This window comes from Epinephelus lanceolatus, chromosome 11, assembly GCF_041903045.1.
Source record: "Epinephelus lanceolatus isolate andai-2023 chromosome 11, ASM4190304v1, whole genome shotgun sequence".
Taxonomy (NCBI): domain Eukaryota; kingdom Metazoa; phylum Chordata; class Actinopteri; order Perciformes; family Serranidae; genus Epinephelus; species Epinephelus lanceolatus.
The window spans coordinates 4,295,257-4,317,117 of NC_135744.1; the positions used below are offsets into that span (position 1 = coordinate 4,295,257).

Consider the following 21,861-nt stretch of genomic DNA (forward strand, 5'->3'; position numbering starts at 1 on the left):
AGAACATGAACATGTCCTGCAAATAACATGTGACATCAGTATGTCATTCTCTCTCACTCTGCTCTCTTCCTTCTTTTGGCCATTGTTGTATCTATTTCTCCAATGTCCACTGCAAATCCAATAAATATATACAGTCTTTGGGCAATAGAGAGACGCATTAAGAGGTGCAATAGCCAGTCAGAGGCAGAATAGGGCGGGTCTTGCCAAGAAAAGCCGACAGTGAAAGCAGCAAGCAGAATAAACTGCAGGATTATTATGTGATGTCATGCAGAAGTGCGTCCCTCATTGACGTGCCTCAGTGTGGCCCTGGCGTTAGTCACATTACTTATTATCTTTAGTTTTATCCAGACCTCCACAGAAAAAAACAGTTTTTGGCTTGAGACGTCAGAGTGTGTGCCTTTTTCTCCTTTGTGAAGCACCACAAATGAGGCAATACTTTGTGCAGCTGCATAAATAGCCAAAATAGTGCTGGCTCTAATCTTGCTAACAGGACCTTTTACATGTTTACACATAAATGTACAGTTGTTCTTTCAATATATTTAAGAACAGATCTGGAGTCAGACTGCACTACACAGGCCACTGCTCCAGGTAGCCCTCTGGTAAAATAGCTTTTTTTTTCAGGTTTCTGATTGGCCAATATTTTCTTCTTCATTGTGTGGCTTTAGGGTTATGATTGTTTTGCTGCCTGTTGGGCATGCTCTAGACAGCGCTTCAATTGTGTTTTATGTTTTTTTGATTTAGAAGGACATTTTTTTAAAACAGTGCTTTTGTGGTTGGGAATGTTTCAGAAAACCAAGCAGGGAAAAAAAGTCAGTGTGGACTACATGTAATCAAAAACAACATAGTTGGTGTCTTGTTTAGATCAACCGCTTCAGCCTACTGGTTATGCATGGCTGCTACAAACAAGTTTTAATGTCATCAACAAAAAGAATGATGATCATCAGCAACCTTTTTTTTCCATGATCAAGATGAGACACTGACAAGCTAAAAAGTAGATTGCTAAAAATTATAACTATGGAAAATGCATGTTTCATTTTTGTTCACGAGACGAGACTGGATGAAAATTTTAGTGGGGAACTATTGGACATTCAAAATGAGATGAGAGTAGTGGTGAGCAATAATTTATTTTTTATGATACTTATCAGAAAATGTTTTAAATCAAAAAGTTGAGAATGGCTGTGCTTCTAATGCCGATAATGCTGATAATGCTTGTTGAACTGCAGCAGAGCAAGCAGCTGCTCGTCGCCGGACTTCTCATCTGTTGATCCCCGCAGGAGTCCACTGAGATCCAGACTGTCTTGAGTAGGTTTATGGTTTGATTGCTATTTTGTCATGGGGATAGACCCAGAAAGACACTGGAGAATCCCCCAGGAGGAGCTCCCCCCGTGACCTTGCCTGGGATAAGTGGGTAAAAATGGATGGATGGATGGATGGATGGATACAATTCTGGTATATTTGACACACAATGAGTAAAAATAGAAATGAAACATTTCTAAATGATTCTAAATATGTAAACAAGTCAGTAAACTTTTAATGGCAATGTTATATGTTTAGCCTAAGTTTAATTAATTAAATATGTAGTTTTCAGGGGCCCCCACAGATTCTTATAATTTCAAATGTGTTTTATATCCTTTTTGTCCGGGCTTTCATATTGGATGATACAAACTTGTACAGAACAGGTGTACCTATCCAGCTAGTATTTTAGTGTCCTTTTCAAACTTCATATACTACACATATTGTCAGTAACTTCTGACTTGGAAAACACATTACATGCCAAAGCACAAAAAGAACATAAAACATGCACCAACAGTGACATAAATAATTTTATTAGCAATTCCTGCAAACAACTAATGTCTTTGAAAAATCAAAAGTTAGTGAATGTATTGACAAAACTGAAAATGTAGTAACAATACATCTCCAAAATTGAAGGGATGAATCACTATTTAAAATGTGTGTAAGCCATGCAGTCCAGTGTTACATTATTCTGGCTTTTATTGGCTTTATCTCTATGTCTTGTTATCTTGACAATAAATAACATTCATGACCTTCATAAGCTAACCAATGTTAAATAAGTTGTAGTATATATGCATCTAATCTGACAGTCATATCTAAAAAGTGGTGCATCTGACATGTTGATGTGTTCAGTGGAAGGTGGAACATTCAAAAACTGTCAAAACTCAGTGATGTGTAGCAGGATATTATTTTAAAATAAAGAGAGGTATATTCTATTTTTTTGTTAAATCTGCTTTCCTTCATCTACTTTCATCAGAAACTTTATCAGTTAGTACCAAAAACTGTTACATCCAACTATGTATACATGGAACCTGTGATGATAATAGTAAAAGCCAGATAATGACAGCCTTTTCCAGTCGAGTAAAAGTGAGAGTCACAAGTTGCAAATAAAAAGTATTTTGGGAATACTGTGAGTGGAAATGTATATTTCTATGATGTTATGTACTGTGCTATAGGCATCTCGAGTTTGAAGACTTTGTTGTGAGATTATCTTTAGAGTTTAGTAAATTTCTGTCTATATTAATTCAATTATCCACCCATGAGATATGCCACAAACAACTGTTCCTTTAATAAGTGGTTAAAAGAATAGTTTGACATTTTGGGAAATATCAAAATTGTTGCTGCTGTGTTTTTACAGTAGGCAATAAGCAGTGACTTCCTGATGTCTTGTTATCACTATGAGGTTGCCAGGCAACCAACAGACAGTCAAGATGTAACATCTGAATTAGTGAGTTTTAAAGTAGATTTTTCCTTCTTTGCCTCCCAAAGTCCAATAGAACTGACTTTTTTTCATGACATAACAGTGTGTGCTTGTCTTGGCTGGAGGGGTCATCAGAGGGTCTGGTTTTGGCCTCGGGTGTGGTGGGAGTGATGGTCCTGATGTGGGTTGTTAAAGTGGTAGGGCTCATGGCGGTAGTGGCTGTGGCAGATGATTGGATGCTCGATGCCTTCGCTCTGCAGCTCGTCCTGCTTTTGAACTCCATCCAGCTTTGCCACCAGCTCTCTGATGAAAGTCTGAAATACCATTTTACAAGTGAGTGTTCCAATATGTATTTTATATTTGTCAATGTAGCCACAATTGGTTATTTGACAATGTATGCAATAAGTTATTTTTCTGTCACCATAGCTTATCTAATATCCCAGTCCATTCTCATTCCCAACTCGTCAAATACCACCATTTTGTTTGTGATTTTGAGGATCAGATACCAATACCACTTTGTCAGTGGATGTCCACGTCAGACACAGACACATTAAGGAACCGCTCATGGTGTTATGAAATACACCGGCTGGCAGCAACATTCGTGGTATAAAGAGAGAGAAAGTCCCTAAAGGGCAGGCAGAGGGGGAGGTGGATGGGTGAAACAAACTCCAGACTTTCACCTGTTCATTTCCTGTGTGAAACCAAAAGTCAATCAAGTTTTTTTTAACGTAGTGTGCTAGCATGCCACGGCAGTAACATGACATTACATAACATTTGTAATAACAACCAAATTTATTTAAAGCCAAACTATTATGTTTTTTTTTTTTTTAAACCTAACCACAAACTTTTGTCTCCACAAGATAAGAAAAATACCCTAAAAATTAGGTGTTTTATGTATGTTGTAAGTTTAAAGCAACACTTACCTTTCTGGAAATTTTACACTTTTCTTTGTTTAGGTTAAAATGCTATTAATAAGTTGATGGCACACTAAAATGTAAGTGAATTCAACCAGAAACAAAAACTCATAATTATACCATTCTCATATGGTTCTAAGAAAACTCAGACCAATCATTGCATTCGGACCGAGTCTGTGAGACAACAAATATGCTAGTAACAGGGACGTTTGTGGATAGAAACTTTTCTCCTTAACAATGGCAGACAAATGTGGACCACCACTTCCACCTCCAGCTGCTCCAACAGGGAAATCAGTTAATCAATTAGCTAAGTTTGACTGAACATTGCGGCAGCCTCTGCGTACACCGGCCAGCGAAGTAAACACGGTGCAACAAGAAGTAAATTCTTCAGTGCAATACAGTCGTGAGTTCCTAACAGACATTACAAACCGCTGCAGAGATCTAATGCTACAACCGAGAGAGCTCAGGATGTGAAGCAAGCTTGGCCTGCTACATCAAGCTAGCCCTGAGATGACTGTGGTTTCGCTGGCAGCGCTGTGACAGGACGCGGGCGTGGGAGAAGCGCGAAGGGGTTAGCTCTAGGCTGAGCGCTAACCCCATCAAACCAGCTGTTACCAGCGGCCTTCTGGTGAACATCCACTCGCTGGACACGAAAATTGATTATATCCTACTGTGGAGATCCACTCACCGAGGACTGAGGGACTGTTGCGTCCTTGTGTTCACTGAGACATGAATGGTAACATATCAGACTCCGGTGTTGAGCTAACGGGGCTAACACTACATAGAGCAGACAGAGAGGCTGCGTCATCTGGTAAGCTCCGTGGTGGCGGTCTGGCAATATACACAAACAATTCATGGTGCTGTGATGTGAAGAGGATCTCCCAGTTCTGCTCTCAGGATGTGGAGTTTCTGACCGTGAAATGTCGACCCTTTTGGTCTTACTATTGCACTATATGTTCTGTCTTATATGTTGCACAAATTGTTTTTAAATGTTTTGTTTCTTTTTGCTTGGGGTATGCGAAATGTCATTTCGTTTTTGTGCTGCGCATAAAAATGACAAAGAAGTTCAGTTCAGTTCATAACATTATGTATGACAACACAGCATCCAGTTGCTCATGGCTAATGTTAGCCTACTGTAGCGTAGCCTCTGAAACGTTAACGCTATCTTCTTTGTGCCTTTCCACTTACTAGTAATGCTAACGTTAGCACTGTAACCTTATTCTAAAACTCATCAGTCATCACTGACTCCGGTTGAGTTTTAAAACTCGGGTGTTGCGTTTGACTGTCTTGGTTGTAACGTTACACTCGCTCTTCTCTTCCGTGTATCTAACGTTACCTTGCCAAAGCCTACATCCATCATAGACGTAATGGAGGAGGGGGTAGTTGGCCTTTGGAGGGAGGTGGAGTTGCAGGAGGAGGGGGATGGGACTTTGGAGGGAGGCAGGAGTTGTGGATGTTCAAATTTTTTCTAAGTGCTGTGTGAAATGCAAGAAAGGTAAGAGTTGCTTTAAGGGTGCTTTCACACCTGTAGGTGGGTTCATTTGGTTGCACCAGAGGGAAAAAAATGATACATAGTTGCATTTACATTTTGGTTTGGTCCCTGTTCACACTGTCTTTTTGCAAATGAACAAAGAGGAGTAAACATGAAGTTCTAACGACTGACAGGTAACTTGTTGATTTGACAGTTTTGGTGTGTGTCATCCTGCATCATCAGGACCCACGTGGGGAATTCAAATTCAGGTGACTGACAGAAGTTTATGTAGCAGCACTGTAATGCTTCTAAAGTGTTTATATTTATGTGCTCATAGAAAAATAACTGATTGTAAGCATTAATAGGAGGCTATTATTAGACTGCATATCAAAGGCATGTTATGAATAACAGCTAACATAGAGACAGGATGAAAAGAAGGCGTCTTGTACAGTAATTCAGGACTTAATACTGTTGGATCACTGTCACACACTTTTTAATGGACTTAATGAACAGACAAAATACACAGACTCAGACAGAATGATGGCAGTTTGAACAGCTTTTTAATCAGGGAAAATACCCACATAGACGTGCATATGTGTTACACCATGGTTACGCGTATGAATTAGCATAAATAAGTTATGATCAATTATGAGATCACAGAGACAGATTTCATGATCAGCAAATGGATTTATTATGATTTAGCTGAAATCATACTAAAATCACACATCTGCTATCTGCAAACGAACCTCACCAGGGTTTGTTTGAAAGTGAACTGAGACCCAACTTTTCGAGTGGTCTTGGTTTGGTTGTTTGGTCCACACCAGGGTTCAACTGACAGCTTTCACACCAGCCCAAACAACCATACTAACCGTGCAAATGGCCCTGAGTTTGTTTTCAAAAAATTATGGAAAAATGGAAGTGCATTTTGAAAAGACATAATGCATGTAACAAGCATCAATTGCCATATCATCCCTGAGCGTCCAAAATAGATGCATCATATTTTGATGTTTATGTCCACTTACAAAGAGGCAGTATTTGGCAAGTTGGGAGAAGAATGGGTTGCATCCATGTTGACCATGACATTATGACATTACATATACACATTTAAAGAGAAGTCTGGCAGTCATCGTCAACACATCCCATCAAAAGACCAAAACCAACTGTGAATGTATCTGCCAACAAATAGTGTGTGTATCAAAGGCTGATATCTCTTCCTGTGCCATGGAGCTCCATTGTTGTCCAAAAACTATTAAAAAAAACACATCAGTGAGTCCCACTGTTAAACTGGATAACATGTACCTTCATTACCATGAGCACACGCTCTGTAGTTTTTTTTGAATGATGCCCCAAATCTGCTGCTGAAAAATGTCTCCAAAGAATCCACTGTTTTCTCCTCTTTGTGTAACATTTGGTAAAAAATACAACTCCCAGCTGTTTTAGGAAAACATTTAGCCCCTTTTTAATAAAAGTACACAAATTGAAAAATGTATCTCTTCATTAGGAGCCAATGGGCTTGAGGCTAGAGCCACAGACAGGATAGCACTGAAAGCTCTTATCAGAACATTGAACAAACAGCTATTAGTAGTGTAGTAGCAATGCGAGTGCCATAAAAATGTAGTGTTAAGTCTTTTTTCCACCCCTTTTTGTTAAGTGTTTATGTCCATAGATGGAAAAAGGCCTCGGAGCAGGGTCACAGTAAGACGACCTGAAAGCTATTCGGGAGGAAGTTCCCACTCTCTCTACTGTTCTGTGGTGTAAATGTGTTTAATATGATTTACCCTGGATCACTGTCACTAGACTGTGATCTGAATGCACATTCCAAACAATAACGCTGCTTTTAACATAACGTGATTCAACTGTTCCACTGTTTACGTTGTATCATGGTTGGGTCTGAGCTTCCACAGGCTGACAAGAAACACAGGATCCAGATATGGTGTGTTATGGCAACAGCACAAATAGAGGTGGGCAAAACAAAACAGCCCCAGTTTTGATAAAATACCAACAGCAAACATTTGCTTGACTCTGGATTTCTGTGTGTTTGTTTTCCTGTAATAGACATTCATCAGCAGTAGCAAAGTTGATTGTAGTGTTGGCTGTGACTGTTTATTGTGAGGCTAGTTAATATTAGGCTCTTTATACTGAGATCATGCTATAGAGCTGCTATGAAGTTCCTTTTTATGCCTCCTTTGCATTTTGACAAAGAACCAAACATTCCACATTCCGCAATCAAAAGAGGTGTGATAGACGTGCCATCTCTGTTATATAGCAGGTGATCAAGTCCTCTGCTCTGAGGGTAAGGAGCTCACGGATCTCATTATTTTCCCAGTTTGTGGACATGTAAGCCATTACTCTTCTTTTTTGAGTTAGCTCTGCTAACAATTACTTTCTAACTTTCCCGCGGTACGTAACATACATAACACGTTGTCAAAACGTCATACCTGTCCTGCCCATTCTGCCCAGTATGTGGTGGCCCTAGCACATTTGGTGCCCTAGGAAAGCCTCCCCCTGGCACCCATAATAATCAGTTACAATAATCATATAAATTAACAATCAATAAAAAATAAAAATAAAGGCCTCTCTATGGGCCTTGCTATGCAGTTATGTTGTTATGGCCTTATGTAATATTTCAAAATAATAGCAGTCATAGTATTAGTAAAAAATAGTAAAAGATAAACATTTAAATTTTTTTTCTTCTTCTTTTTCTGTGGCACCCCCTATAGATAATGGCAGCCTTAGCATTCGCCTATGCTAAGGGCTGCCACTGTGCCCAATTTATACAGACACTAAAGGCAAGACCACTCTGTCCCCCCATTTCACGATTGTACGTTATATACAGAATGGTTAGGTGGCATAACAGAATGATATCCCTGCCTTGAACAGGCAGTGTAAAGGGGACTTTTGTATTACTGTTATCGACAGCAGCTCAGCATATAAACCACAGACTGTATAATAAAGATGGACATCAGTAGAGAAGTGTTGACCAGTTTTATACAGTCTATGATGGAAACAAGGAAACTGTTCTAAGAAGATTTTAGCTTTGGAAGACATTCATTTAATTTGATTACTAGTCTCTGAAGCCTCATATTAACTTCAGATAAACTTTGGGATATATATTGTACAGAACAAGGGCTGTGTACTTTGTAACACTGGCATTGGAAGCGTAATAAGAAGAAATATTTCATGTCCAGTATAAACTGGAAGAATGGTTACAGCAAGCAGAAACTATTTCAGTGTTTATGTGGACATGTTGTGTTGATTTAAGACAGACTTGAAATAAATATGAAGTTATCTTTTATTGACGCTCCACATCAGAGTCCAGTAAACTAAGTCTGAGTAAAAAAAGCAGCAGCTGACCCTCCATGCTCTGCCTGTGTCTACATCTCTGAGCAGGCCACAGTGAGGCCAATGCTTGAGTCCAGAAAGACTCATTGTTTTAGACTTTAAATGGAAAGAAAAAGGCAAGAGAGCACAGTGAGCCATTGTTGAGGCATGTGGAGTGACTATGGGAAGAGATGTCAGAAGCTGCAGCTTCAGTTGAAATGCATGTGACCAGTGTGTGTATATGTGTGTATGCACATAGGTATGCTGTAAGTTTGCATACTGTATATGATGTGTGCATCATCATGACCTGGGTTGGGAATGTAATTTCCAAGTAAAAACATACCTCTGTGTTGTTACTGCACTTTTGAAGAAGCTCCTGTCAAGAAACGGAAGATTACGTTGTAACAAACCAGCCACATAATCATATATTAATTTTCAATATTCTACTATAAACACTTCAGTGTTTCTAAAAGTCTCATTCAGTGATGAGCACTGTACAATGGTACTGACTCTTTCAAATATGTCTACTTGAGTGACTGAACTAAATCCGTCTGTCCTGGTGCAAAAACTCTCCTATCATGACGCAAAATGAACTATTATCAATGCTGAATTTAGAAAATCTTCTCTACTGGAATCCCCCCTCATAAGTCATATCATATATAGCATGATATACATGCAGGTCCTGTTACCTGTAACTTTTTGACTCGCTCTTCATCATTTGGCAGGTCAATCAAGTCATCAATGTTCACCTCCTCTGGCATATCACCCTCCTGATGTAAACAAATATAAACACGCACACACACACACACACACACACTGTGTTATTGAGTCACCATACTTATTTTGAACACACATTTATCAACCTCTTGAACCTTGCTGTGCCCCAAGAATTCCCCCATATTTCTTCAAGTATTTCCCATACAGTTTTCCTTTATAGTCCCATTTATTCCAGTGTTCCTTAAAGCTCACAACAGCCTATATCACACACTTACAGTAACTGAAATATTCAAATCCAAAAAGCTGCATTACTACTTACAATGGAACATTCTAGATGTTTTGTGTGTCATATATGTTCGGTCCGTGTATCATTCGTTTATTCCATTTTCAATTTTAAATCAAAAATCAAAAAACGAAAAAAAAATTTTTTTTTTCATTATTCATTTAATAATCAAATTCAAAAATACAAAAAGCGGTTTGTTTTTCTTATTTTTGATTTTATGCTCACAACAAAAACAGCTAATCGAAAAATGGGCCATGATTAAAATTTGATTTTGGTTTTTCATTTGATCCAAATTGCGTGACCCGGCACTATTTTCTACGGAATCTCATTGCATTCACAGGAAAAAAAAAAAAAAAAAAAATAGACACCTTATCTCGTAATTTCGAGAAAAGATCTTGTGATTACACAATTAATAGCCTAATTAATTACATATGTGGAAATAGCCTGTGTCGTCCTTTGTTAACCATTTCAACTACAGATGTTACTCATTTCAATGCGCAGCCACAGTGAAGGGGGTGAAATAATTGATCCAGGAGTAGCTGCAGTGCGCAACAACAACCAGCAGGTGGCACATGTGAGCAGTTGAGATACAGCGTCCAACTGAAACTGTTTGAGAATTAGCAGTACTGTTTTATTTTCTGCCAGACCTGTACAGTATGCTAACTCCTTACACAGTCTTAATTTCATAAAGGACATTTATACTATGATATTTAAACCAACCGTCCGTATTATGAAACATGAAATTAAACTTTTAGCTTCTGAAATATTTATTTAGACAGCTCTGATAGAGCTCAGGATTTATCAGGAGGATGCTGCTTTACTCCAAACAATTTCACTGTATGAACCTGAACTGTGTGTGACCTTTTGGATGTGTAGAAGAACACAGAACATTAATTAACATTAGATCCTGATACATTAGATCCAGATAGGCTAATTAATGAAGTTAGGCTGCTGTGCCTCGTGCTTAAATGCGCACAGCGTCTCTCTCAGTGGGGAGACACACTTATCGTTTCTACTGCGGTTGCATCTCTGCAGGTATTTAATAAACTCAAACATTTTTTGGGGAGGGTGTGTTTAATAGTCAGCACTCCCGCACCCCCAACTGAAATTATGTTCGCGCAGCTATGGGTTCACCCGCTAATTTATGCACCATTTATGAACCACATTCACAACCAAATGTATTTCCCTGCACAACCAAGAATGAACAATCAACCATCACAGCAGTATCGATACTTTTCTTGATAGAACAGAGTGTAAAGATGCAGTTTTCTGTAAAATGTGCAGATTTGGGTTTTCGTGAGCTGATCGGTACTGAACTAACAATGACTGTAGAATATAATAAGCCTCCCGCCCCATGTGTGTATATGTGTGTAGCTTTGTATTTTGTATGGTGTGTTCTGTGTGTTTTTTGATTTGTATTGTTTGTTGTGCTGTTGTATGTTTTGGTTGTGGGGGACTGCGGATGTAAATTAGCTTTGAGCTAATTCTGGTGCAGTGCATCTTTTATGTTAAAAAATGTACACTGTCCCAATTGTTATGACTAGTATATTTTATAGAAAACAATATATGAACCCAAAGATTACAAAAAATTAAATGGTAGGCCTATTACAAATTAAGCTCTTTTCTAAACGTTTACTACCTACTAGAATCCCACATCCTGTGTTAAATAGGCCCACAATGTATCTTAACTATTTACAATGAAGCTTGATTCTGCACTCCCACATCCCATTAGCCCATACGTGAATGTTTACCGTTGCTATGGCAACAAGTGACTGCTGACGTTAGCGTTAGTTAGCTTAGCTCAATTGTCCGACGAACAATAACCCAAAAAATTACAATTCAACATATTGAAACAAAATCAACAACAGCTACCAACAATTACAGCCCTTACAACCTTAGCTAATGTGTTGTCACAGGTTAGATTGTCAAAATGAAAGTAGGCTAATAACAGCTTAAATCCCTGAGGAACTACCCTAGCACTGACAGTTGCATCCACTCGTATGCAGTTACCTTACGTTACAGTTCCCTCAAACAATATCACAAAGCACAATACAACCCATATAAACAAGTTATCTATTAAGGGTACACTACTGATCAAATCTGAAGGTGCTTAGGTGACATTTACCCACCTGAAAGAATGAAAACAAACGGTGATTTTACTGGTCTTCAGTAGCTTTAGGTGTAACTGCCAACTCTCGTGCTTTTACTCAAATCAGTTATGCTTTAAATTGAATGGGGGGCATCTGTATGGTATCTGTAAAGATACAAAATCGATATCATATGCATAAAATAATGTCAAAATTTAGCGGGCGGATACACATAAATACCCTATACACATATACATTTGCAGTTCTACATCATGACACTGAGATCATTAGGATAATAGGGGACCTAACACTGACCTTGTGGAAATATCGTAGTATAAATGTCCTTTATGAAATTAAGACTGTGTAACAAGTTAGCATACTGTACAGGTCCGGCAGAAAATATAACAGTACTACTAATTCTCAAACAGTTTCAGCTGGACGCTGTCTCTCAACTGCTCACTATGCCACCTGCTGGTTGTTGGTGCGCACTGCAGCTACTCCTGGATCAATTATTTCACCCCCTTCATTGTGGCTGCGCATTGAAATGAGTAACATCTGTATGTGAAATGGTTAACAAAGGACGACACAGGCTATTTCCACATATGTAATTAATTAGGGTATTAATTGTGTAATTACGAGATCTTTTCTCGTAATTACAAGATAAGGTGTCTAATTTTTTTTATCCAGTGAATGCAATGCGCTTCCATAGAAAATAGTTTAGCAATATTTGGTCAATAGTAATATTTTTCAATTCGCTATTTTTGATGTGAGCATAAAATCAAAAATAAGAAAAACAAACGTTTTTTTGTATTTTGAATTTGATTATTAAACGAATTATGAAAAAACAAACCGTTTTTTTTTTATTTTTGATTTAAAATTGAAAATGGAATGAACGAATGATACACGGACCATGTTCTCCTGCAGTTTTCCTGCCTTTGATATCTGCGATTGTTTGAAACCTTTGGATCTCTTTATATTTAGGGTAGTCTCGCTCACCAGACCTTTCTCAAGAAAAGAAAGGTCTGGCTGCGCCGACTCTCACTTTAAGATTGGAGAAAAAAAACACCCCGGCTTTTTTTATTTCTTTCAACCAATCACAATCGTTCTTGGCGGTGCCAGCAATGGTGCGCTTGCAAAAATATTGCCGGGGGGAAACAGGTTTTGGTGTAACACGCCCACAAAAATATTGCCTACAGGACGCGAACCATGGCAGAAAAATGGCTACATCCCCACAAGATCAAACACCGCAAAAGTTAGTAAAGAACGTGTTGAAAACTGCTACACAACCGGAGGTGGTAGGGCAGGACTTCAGCGGGTGGCTCGTTCCGCCCAATGAGAGGGGAACTGCCCATTGGTCCAACATCCCATTGTTCCGACCATATTAAACCCATTGTTCCGAAGTCCCGTTGTTCCGAAATCATCATGATGCCCTGTGGTTAAGGTCTGGTTAGGTTTAGGCACAAAAACCACTTGGTTAGGATTAGGAAAAGATCATGGTGTGGGTTAAAATGAAAAAGAAAGTGACAAACACATAAGCCGTGAGCCTGCTTCGCCTCAAGCCTTTCCCAGCTGACCCAGAGTCGGTCGCGGCGCACCATCAATGTAGAAATACACCCGCCAGGAGCCGTTCAGCACCGCGGACCGTCGGACTAATGGGAGGTCGGACCAATGGGCTGTCGGACCAATGACATGGACCCACTGAGAGGCTGATCTATGCAGCGAACTTCCGCCCACTCAGACTATATTTAAGGCAATAGTTCAACGTACAATGTATAGCTGGGGCTGATGGGAGTATCAGAAGTTTTGCTGGTACTTGGACATAAACCAAAGTATTGGACAAGATGAAATTTTGACTAGATGATAGTGCTAGCTGATAGGTCTGGGATCAGTGATTACAGTTTTCTGAAGTCTGTGTATGTCTGTATAAATTTACAAGCAATTCATCTTATAATTGTTGAGATATTTTATTAAAAAACAAAAAGTATCAAGCTTGTGGTGGCACAAGAGGAAAGGTCACTAGAAGGATAAATCATCTTGGCCTGATGGCACCATGTTGTTATGTTATGCAAATCCATCCAGGAGATGTTGAAATAGTTTGCAAGATAAACTGTTGGTGGTGTGAGAAGAAAAGTCAGAAGGTTACCAGTGTCATAAGAACTGATCCCAGGATCACTGAGTAATGATAGCAAATGTCCTGGCTACTTGACAAGAAAATCTGCACCACAAATAGTAGTGCTACAAGAAAAGTGGTGGACTGACTGTGCAGCAGCCAGTTTCCTACAACCATGCAACTACCATGGCTAAAAATATTAGTGCAGCTTTGAAATGATCATAATAATACCCACATTCCTTGAGGCAGCGGGGAGTTGCAGCCATTTTTAACTCTAGTCTATTAATCAGCCCTAAACCTAAACTAGATTATAATTCCTTTGAAAGCCTAGTCCTTAATCTCTTACATCCAAACTGGAAAATCTCACAGCCACTTTTATTTGTTATAGTGTACCGTGCTCCTGAATTTGTATCTGAATTCTCATCCAGTTTAGATCTTAAATCAGATAAAGTTATTACTGGAGGTGATTTTAACATTCATGTTGATGTTGATAATGACTCCCTTGCTACTGTGTTTATCACCTTATTAGACTCCACTGGCTTCAGTCAGGGTGTACATGAACCCACTCACTGTTTTAACCATACCCTGGATCTTGTTCTGACGTATGGAATTGAAATTGATAACCTAATAGTCTTTCCACAGAATGCCTCTCTATCAGATCATTAATTTCTTTCTACTCGATTACACGCCACTCAGCAACAGTTACTATACTAGGTGTTTATCAGATAGTGCTGTTGCAAAATTTAAGGAAATGATTCCATCGACGTTAAATTCAATTTCATGTCCTTCCGTAACAGAGGTTTCCCATACGGACTTTAAACTCTTCTGAATTGATCATCTTGTCAATAGCGCTGCAGGCTCCCTGCGAACAACACTCGACTTTGTAGCACCTCTTAAAAAGAAGTTAACAAAGCAAAGAAAGTTAGTTTCTTGAAACAACTCTCAAACCCCAAATTAAAACAAATATCGCAAAAATTTGAAAGGAATTGCCGATTAACCAAACTGGATGAATCTGGTTTAGTCTGGGAAGACAGTCTCCGAACGTATAAGAGGGCCCTCCGCAATGCCAGAGCAAACTTTTACTCAGCATTAATAGAAGAAAATAAGAACAACCCCAGGTTTCTTTTCAGCACTGTAGCCAGGGTGACTGAGAGTCACAGCTCTACTGAGCCTTGTATTCCTATAGCCCTTAGCGGTGATGATTTTAGGAGCTTTTTTAATGACAGAATTCTAACTATTAGAGGCAAAATTCATGACCTCCTGCCCTCAAACAGAACCAATCTGCCCTCAAACACAGCTGTAAGACCTAATATATATTCAGATAGCTTCTCCCCGATTTCTCTTCAACAGTTGACCTCAATGATTTCTTTATCTAAATCATCAACGTGTCTCTTAGACCCCATCCCAACTAGGCTACTTAGGGAAGTCTTACCTTTAGTTAACACTCACTTATTAGACATTATCAATATATCTTTATTAACAGGCTATGTACCACAGTCTTTTAAGGTAGCTGTAATTAAACCTCTGCTAAAAAAGCCCACCCTGGATCCAGAGGTGTTAGCCAACTATAGACCAATATCTAATCTTCCCTTTCTTTCAAAGATCCTTGAGAAAGTAGTCGCAGACCAGCTGTGTGATTTTCTCCATGATAATTTATTTGAGGAATTTCAGTAAGGATTTAGAGTGCATCATAGCACTGAGACAGCACTAGTTAAAATTACAAATGACCTTTCGATTGCTTCAGACAAAGGACTCGTCTCTGTACTTGTTGTATTAGATCTTAGTGCGGCGTTTGACACAATTGACCATCAAATTCTGCTACAGACTAGACCATTTAATTGTCCTAAAAGGTTCTACACTAAGCTGATTTAAATCTTATTTATCTGATCGTTTTCAGTTCGTTCATGTTCATGATGAATCATCTCTACGTACTGGTGGAGTTCCACCAATTCTGTTCACTTTATATATGCTTCCCTTAGGTAATATTAGAAATTACTCTGTAAATTTCCATTGCTATGCGGATGATACACAATTGTATTTATTGATAAAGCCAGAAGAAAAGGATCAATTAACTAAACTTCAAAAATGCCTTGAAGACATAAAAACCTGGATGAGCTCCAATTTCCTGATGTTAAATTCAGACAAAACTGAAGTTATTGTTCTTGGCCCCAAACACCTCAGAAATTCTTTGTCTGATGATATAGTTTCTCTGGATGGCTTTGCTCTGGCCTCTAGCACTACCGTAAGAAACCTTGGAGTAATATTTGACCAAAATTTGTCTTTTAACTCCCATTTAAAACAAACTTCACGGACTGCGTTTTTTCATCTGCGTATTATTGTGAAAATTAGGCCTATCCTGATAGGATGCAGAAAAATTGGTCCACGCTTTTGTTACCTCAAGGCTGGATTACTGTAATTCCCTATTATAAGGTAGCTCTAGTAAGTCTTTGAAAACTCTCCAGCTAATCCAGAATGCAGCGGTACATGTGCTGACAGGAAGTAAGAAACGAGATTGCATTTCTCCTGGTTTAGCTTCTCTGCACTGGCTCACTGTAAAATCCAGAATTGAATTTAAAATCCTACTGTTAACTTACAAAGCTTTAAATGGTCAGGCTCCGTCAAATCTTAGAGAGCTCATAGTGCCATATTATCCCACCAGAACACTGCGCTCTGAGAATGCAGGGTTACGATCAGGAGCCAGAGCCTTCAGCTATCAGGCTCCTCTTCTTTGGAATCATCTTCCTGTTTCGGTCCAGGAGGCAGACACCGTCTCCATATTTAAGACTAGACTAAAGACTTTCCTCTTTGATAAAGCTTATAGTTAGGGCTGGCTCAGGCTTGTTTTAGACCAGCCCCTAGTTAGACTGACATACGCCTAGTCTGCCGGGAAACCTCCTATAATACACCTCCTATAATACACCAAGCACCTTATCTCCTCTCTCTCTCTCTCTCTCTCTCTCTCTCTCTCTCCTTTGCTAACACTCATGTCCTATTACTGCATCTCGCTAACTTGGCTGTACTGCATGTCACTAACTCGGCTTCTGCTACGGAGCCTTTGTGCTCCACAGTCTGGCAGGTTAATTCATATCGCAGCGGTGCCTGGATGGTGTGACGTGTGTGGTTGTGCTGCTGTGGTGGTCCTGCCTGATGCCTCCTACTGCTGCTGTTATCATTAGTCAAACTTCTACTATTATTATACACATATGATTATTGTCACATACATATACTATCATATATTAATATATACCAACAACATATTGTACCACAATAGCCATAATTATTATTATAATATTATTACTTAAATTAATGTTGTTGTAAGCTACTGTCTGTACTGCATCTCTCTCTGTCTCTCTTCACGTATCATTTTGGTAACTGTTAATTTATTATGTTGATCTGTTCTGTACGACATCTATTGCACATCTGTCCGTCCTGGAAGAGGGATCCCTCCTCAGTTGCTCTTTCTGTGGTTTCTACCATTGTTTTCCCCCGTTAAAGGGTTTTTTTTGGGGGAGTTTTTCCTTATCCGCTGTGAGGGTCCAAAGTACAGAAGGATGTCGTATGCTGTAAAGCCCTCTGAGGCAAATTGTTATTTGTGATATTGGGCTTTTTGTGATATTTGGCTTTATAAATAAAATTGATTGATTGATTGATTGACTGATTGATTTAAATGCAGGGGTCAAATGCTGAATCAGTTACAAAAACAGTTACTTCCAGGGAACCCTAAGGCACCTGTTAAGATGAAAAACAGAAAAGTTCTTTGGTTACTTTTAATATGTCAGGTAAAGAGATATCTGCATGTGTAAACCATGTGTAAAATGCAGATGAAGACTTTGGAATCCAAAGCCTGCACACATTGCAGGTCCATCATGTCTATGTTTGGGCTCTGTGGGCTGAACAGTACCAATGCTCACGTAATACTGTAACAGTGGCTTGCTCTATTAGAACAAATAGCCATTGTTTTAGCTGAGCTGGGTGAAAGGGACAGTCCCATCGGCCCATCCACACCACTGCACTGACTCTGTAATTCTCTTGTTACATACTGGACTTCAGCTCCACAGTCCGCCAGGTTCATCTGAACTCACTAAAACTCAGACAGGCAGGTCCTTTTCACCTGAAAAAGTTACACAGTAATAAGGTTTTCTCTGTTGATGTGTGTGACATGACTTGGTTCAACATAATGATATTTACATGAGTAGTAACATTATTGTCATGGGTAATATTACAAAAACAGGACAGATATAAACACCAAATCCTATTCAGAATATCCAAAAGGACCATTTGCTGCTTTTATGTCAGGGGAGAGTGGGGTAGGATGAGCCAGTTTTTACTTTTGTTGTCCTCTTGGGAAGGAAAAAAGGAAAAATACAAAATACAATGAAAATATCTAATATTTCAACATGTCTCCTATCAATTGAACTGAAATTATAAAAATGAATCTATGACAAAGGGCCCTAAAAATATGACCTCAGAAAAAATAGTGTTTCTGTGGCTTAACTTGTGCTAGGTTAGGGGTAAGTTGATCCGAGTAAGCAGGTAAGATTAGCCATATCATGAGGGTCCAAAGGACAGAGGGATGTTGTATGCCGTAAAGCCCTCTGAGGCAAATTGTGATTTGTGATATTGGGCTTTATAAATAAAATTGCATTGAATTGAATTGAATTGAATTGAATTGAATATTAGGGTAAATTGACCATCTGACTTTTTAAGCATAACTTAAAAAATAATTGACCTTTTTTGAAAAAAGTAATTTAATAATACATTTTTCAACTCCAAATAGTCTTATTTCTTTTCTTAAAGCTAACCTAAACAACATGAAACCAACAAAACAGTTTACTATAACACATCTCTGTTTCTGATGAATGAGGGCAGTCATGGAAATTAAAAGCACGGCCAGCATTGTTTTGAGGAACAAAAAGCATCATCCATCCATCAGTTTTTATCCACTTATCCGGGGCCGGATTACGGGAACAGCAGCCTGAGCAAAGCACCTCCGTCGTCTCCCTCCCCAGTAATGCTCCACCTTCTCCTTGGGGACCCCAAGGCATTCCCATACCAGATGATATATATAATTCCTCTAGTGTGGTCTGGGTCTGCCCTCGGGCCATCTACCAGTGGGACATACCCAGAACATCTCTAACGGGAGGCGCCCAGGGGGCATCCTGATCAGATGGCCGAAAAACTTCAACTGACCCCTTTAGACGCAAAGGAGCGGCAGCTTTACTCTGAGCTCTCTCCAGATGTCCAAGCTCCTCACCCTATCTCTAAGGCTGAGCCAAGCCACCCTCTGGAGGAAACTAATTTCGGCCACTAGTATCCACAATCTCATCCTTTGGGTCATTACCCAAAGCTCATGACCATAGGTAGGGTTGAGATGGAAATGAACCAGTAAATTGAAAGCTTTGCCTTCTGGCTCAGCTCCCTCTTCACCACAACGGTCCGACGCAGTGCCTACATCACTGCAGATGCCTCACCAAACTGCCTATCCATTTCACACTCCATTTACCTTCACTCGTGGACAAGACCCAGGGATACTTAAACTCCTTTGTTTGGGGCAGTAACTCTCTCCTGAGGGGGTGATCCACTGTTTTCATGCAGAAAGAACCATGGCCTTAGATTTGGAGGTACTGACTATCATCCCAACTACTTTACACTCAGCTGCAAACCGCGCCAGTGCATGCTGGAGGTCACAATGTGATGAAGCCATCAGAACCACATCATCTGCAAAAAGCAGAGACACAATTCTGAGGTACCCCTTCCTCCCCTCCGGTTGCCTTTTGAGATCCTGTCCATGAATATCACAAACAGGATCAGTAACAAGGGACGACCCTGGCGAAGGGCAACATCCACTATGAATGAACAAAAATAATAATCCTAACAAAATTGTTGATGAAAAAATGTGGCATCTAGCCACATAAATCAAATAAGTGTTCGGCAGAAAAAAAAACAAAAGAGAGACTATGGCATGCCATAAAATTCTTGAACAAATCGCTACCTAAAAGAATATAACTCATTCTACTGTATTTAGCCACAGAAGATAAGTTAACCTTTGCGGACCTACTAACTCTTATAAATTCCTGCACAGCCTCCCTGATAAAACCTTCTTTTTCCAGCTGTTGGGAGCAGGAATATTGTTTCTTTACATTTCTAATGCCTTTCATAGCATCTCTTTTGAGTAAAGCAAAGAAAAAAAAACAGCCTTTTAGATGTTGTCTGCAAGCTTTTTCTCTATAGCACTACCTCTGTTTTTTTCTCCACTGTTTTTACTTCCTTTACCTTCTTCTTTATTAAGGTGCCTCATCAGGACTGACCTGTCAATGTTTTTGTCTTTTGCCTCTGATATGATTTTCCATCAATGGCTGCTCTCTGACACTACAAAAGCTGTTGAGCCCTGCTTGGTTCTTCTCTGGTAGGCTCTTGGCATGGCAGCTTGTCTACAATGTTTGACATGTAATAAACCACAAGTTGTGTTATACAATATTGAAATACCAATTATACTTCAGAGACTGTATTTAACTTTGGTGCCTTATGGTTAAGTTAAGTTGGAGCACTGGCTTAATTTACCACACAGCATTTGACTCGCTTTGTCCCATAGCCACTACTTTGGAAAAAAAAATGACTGGATTAGCAATCCAGAGTTCATTTTCATACAATCAGCATACTTGCTGTTCACAACATTATCCTGAGCTGTTTGTCCCAAAATGCACTCTTTTCTAACAGTCTCCTCATGAGAGACCCTGAGCTCCTATCAGCTGCCTCAGCTGCCAGATGTGCAGTGTTTACAACCTCCTGGGACCTACAACAACTCCTTCCCTCCTACGCGACCTTCCCCTCTTCCTTTTCACATAATTCATCCTTCTCCCAGTTCCACACTGCCCATGTAAGGCAAGCTCCAAGAAAGATGCATATCTCTGAGTGGGGGACAGCCACACATCTACAGGATGTCTGGCCTTGTAAGGAGAACCAGGCTGCCCCACCTCTCCTCTCCACTGATCACCTCATAGATCACCCACAGGAAGCCTGCAGTTGAGACTCAGGACTGTGGCATCTCACTGTGCTTTCATAACACATTGTTCAATATGATAACTTTAATTTAATATTCAAAGCTTTCTGCCCCATTTACAATGTTATACTACAGGGTTGAACATCTTTAAAATGTGTACATAATCTGTTTGAAAGTATGTTGATAGGCTATTGTCTAATTACACATAGAGCGCATTTTAAAAAGCAGAGCGGCACACGCAGTATCTTTCTGGGCTCATCCACCCACCTGACCCGAGTACAGCCGGTCCAGACTCTCGTCGATCCACTTCTCCACGTCCAGCCGCCTCTGCAGCTCCTTCCTGTTGTACTTGACGGTAACCCGGGCATGTCTCTTCGGGACATTCCCACCGTAATCCTCAAACAGCCCCAAATCTGATGAATGAACTTCGTCAGTTTCCTCAAGTGTCGCCCCGGTCCGGTCGGCTGCCATTTCTGGTCTGGACTGGTCTGACTGGTTTCTCGTCCTTTTCAAGCACAGAAGGAGAGAGTGGCGCTGGGAGGCGACGACGGCACACACTGTTGAGCGACACTTTTTTTTTTTTTTTTTTAACCTCCTGGAATGTTCCAAAACACCAACATACTGCTTTTATCTATCTATCTATCTATCCCGTTTCCGCCACTGAAAAAAGCCCCATGCTAAATCATAATTATGAGATAAAATGTCGAAATTATGAGATTAAAAAAAAAGCCATAATTATTATGGGGTGCCGTTTGTAAGGTGGCTCACACTGAAATTAACAAACATTTTGCCACATTTAGCTTCAAATTACTTTTAAAAAAGTGATGAGAATTTTTTTTAAAGTCACTTTTTACCACATTTACAGCAATATTTGGAATATGTTAAATATAATGTCACAGTTAAATCTAAATATTAAGTGTTAAACCTAAATGTTAAATCTAAATCTAAATGTTAAATCTAAATGTTACATCTAAATCTAAACGTCAAATGTTAAATCTAAATGTGCTTGGTGAAACTAAATATTTAGCTAATATGCAAATGCACACTGCTGGTCAGTAACAACATAAAAACTGTGTTTATAGCATCGAATAATGAACACTTGAACATACATCAGTGTGATAAGAACTACCTGAAATGACAGAAACCATGTTTGGGGAAATTTTATTTGTAGTGTATTTTGAGTTATTAGAGTCCCATCGTTGCTTGCCAACATGTCTGACGATTTAGCTGAACACATTAGAAGGG

At 39.4% G+C, this 21,861-nt stretch overlaps 1 protein-coding gene across 1 annotated transcript; it reads right to left on the reverse strand.

Moving 5' to 3' along the window:
• Nucleotides 1–1,801: 1,801 nt before the first annotated feature.
• Nucleotides 1,802–21,178, reverse strand: ppp1r14aa (protein phosphatase 1, regulatory (inhibitor) subunit 14Aa). The gene is made up of 4 exons (XM_033636816.2): nt 20,884–21,178; nt 9,109–9,189; nt 8,763–8,795; nt 1,802–3,027 (listed from the first exon to the last, which is right to left on the reverse strand). Exons 1-4 carry the CDS (start codon nt 21,085–21,087, stop codon nt 2,845–2,847), a joined length of 501 nt encoding a protein of 166 aa, XP_033492707.1. The 5' UTR covers nt 21,088–21,178; the 3' UTR covers nt 1,802–2,844.
• Between the last annotated feature and the right edge of the window lie 683 nt (nt 21,179–21,861).

What these genes read in the sequence shown, in the direction of transcription:
- ppp1r14aa (XM_033636816.2), bottom strand. Translation starts at nt 21,087, where the DNA reads ATGGCAGCCGACCGGACCGGGGCGACACTTGAGGAAACTGACGAAGTT. An exon ending in ACCGGCTGTACTCGGGTCAG is followed by an intron (nt 9,190 to 20,883) that starts GTGGGTGGATGA and finishes TGTTTACATCAG; the next exon opens with GAGGGTGATATGCCAGAGGA. An exon ending in AGCGAGTCAAAAAGTTACAG is followed by an intron (nt 8,796 to 9,108) that starts GTAACAGGACCT and finishes GTTTCTTGACAG; the next exon opens with GAGCTTCTTCAAAAGTGCAG.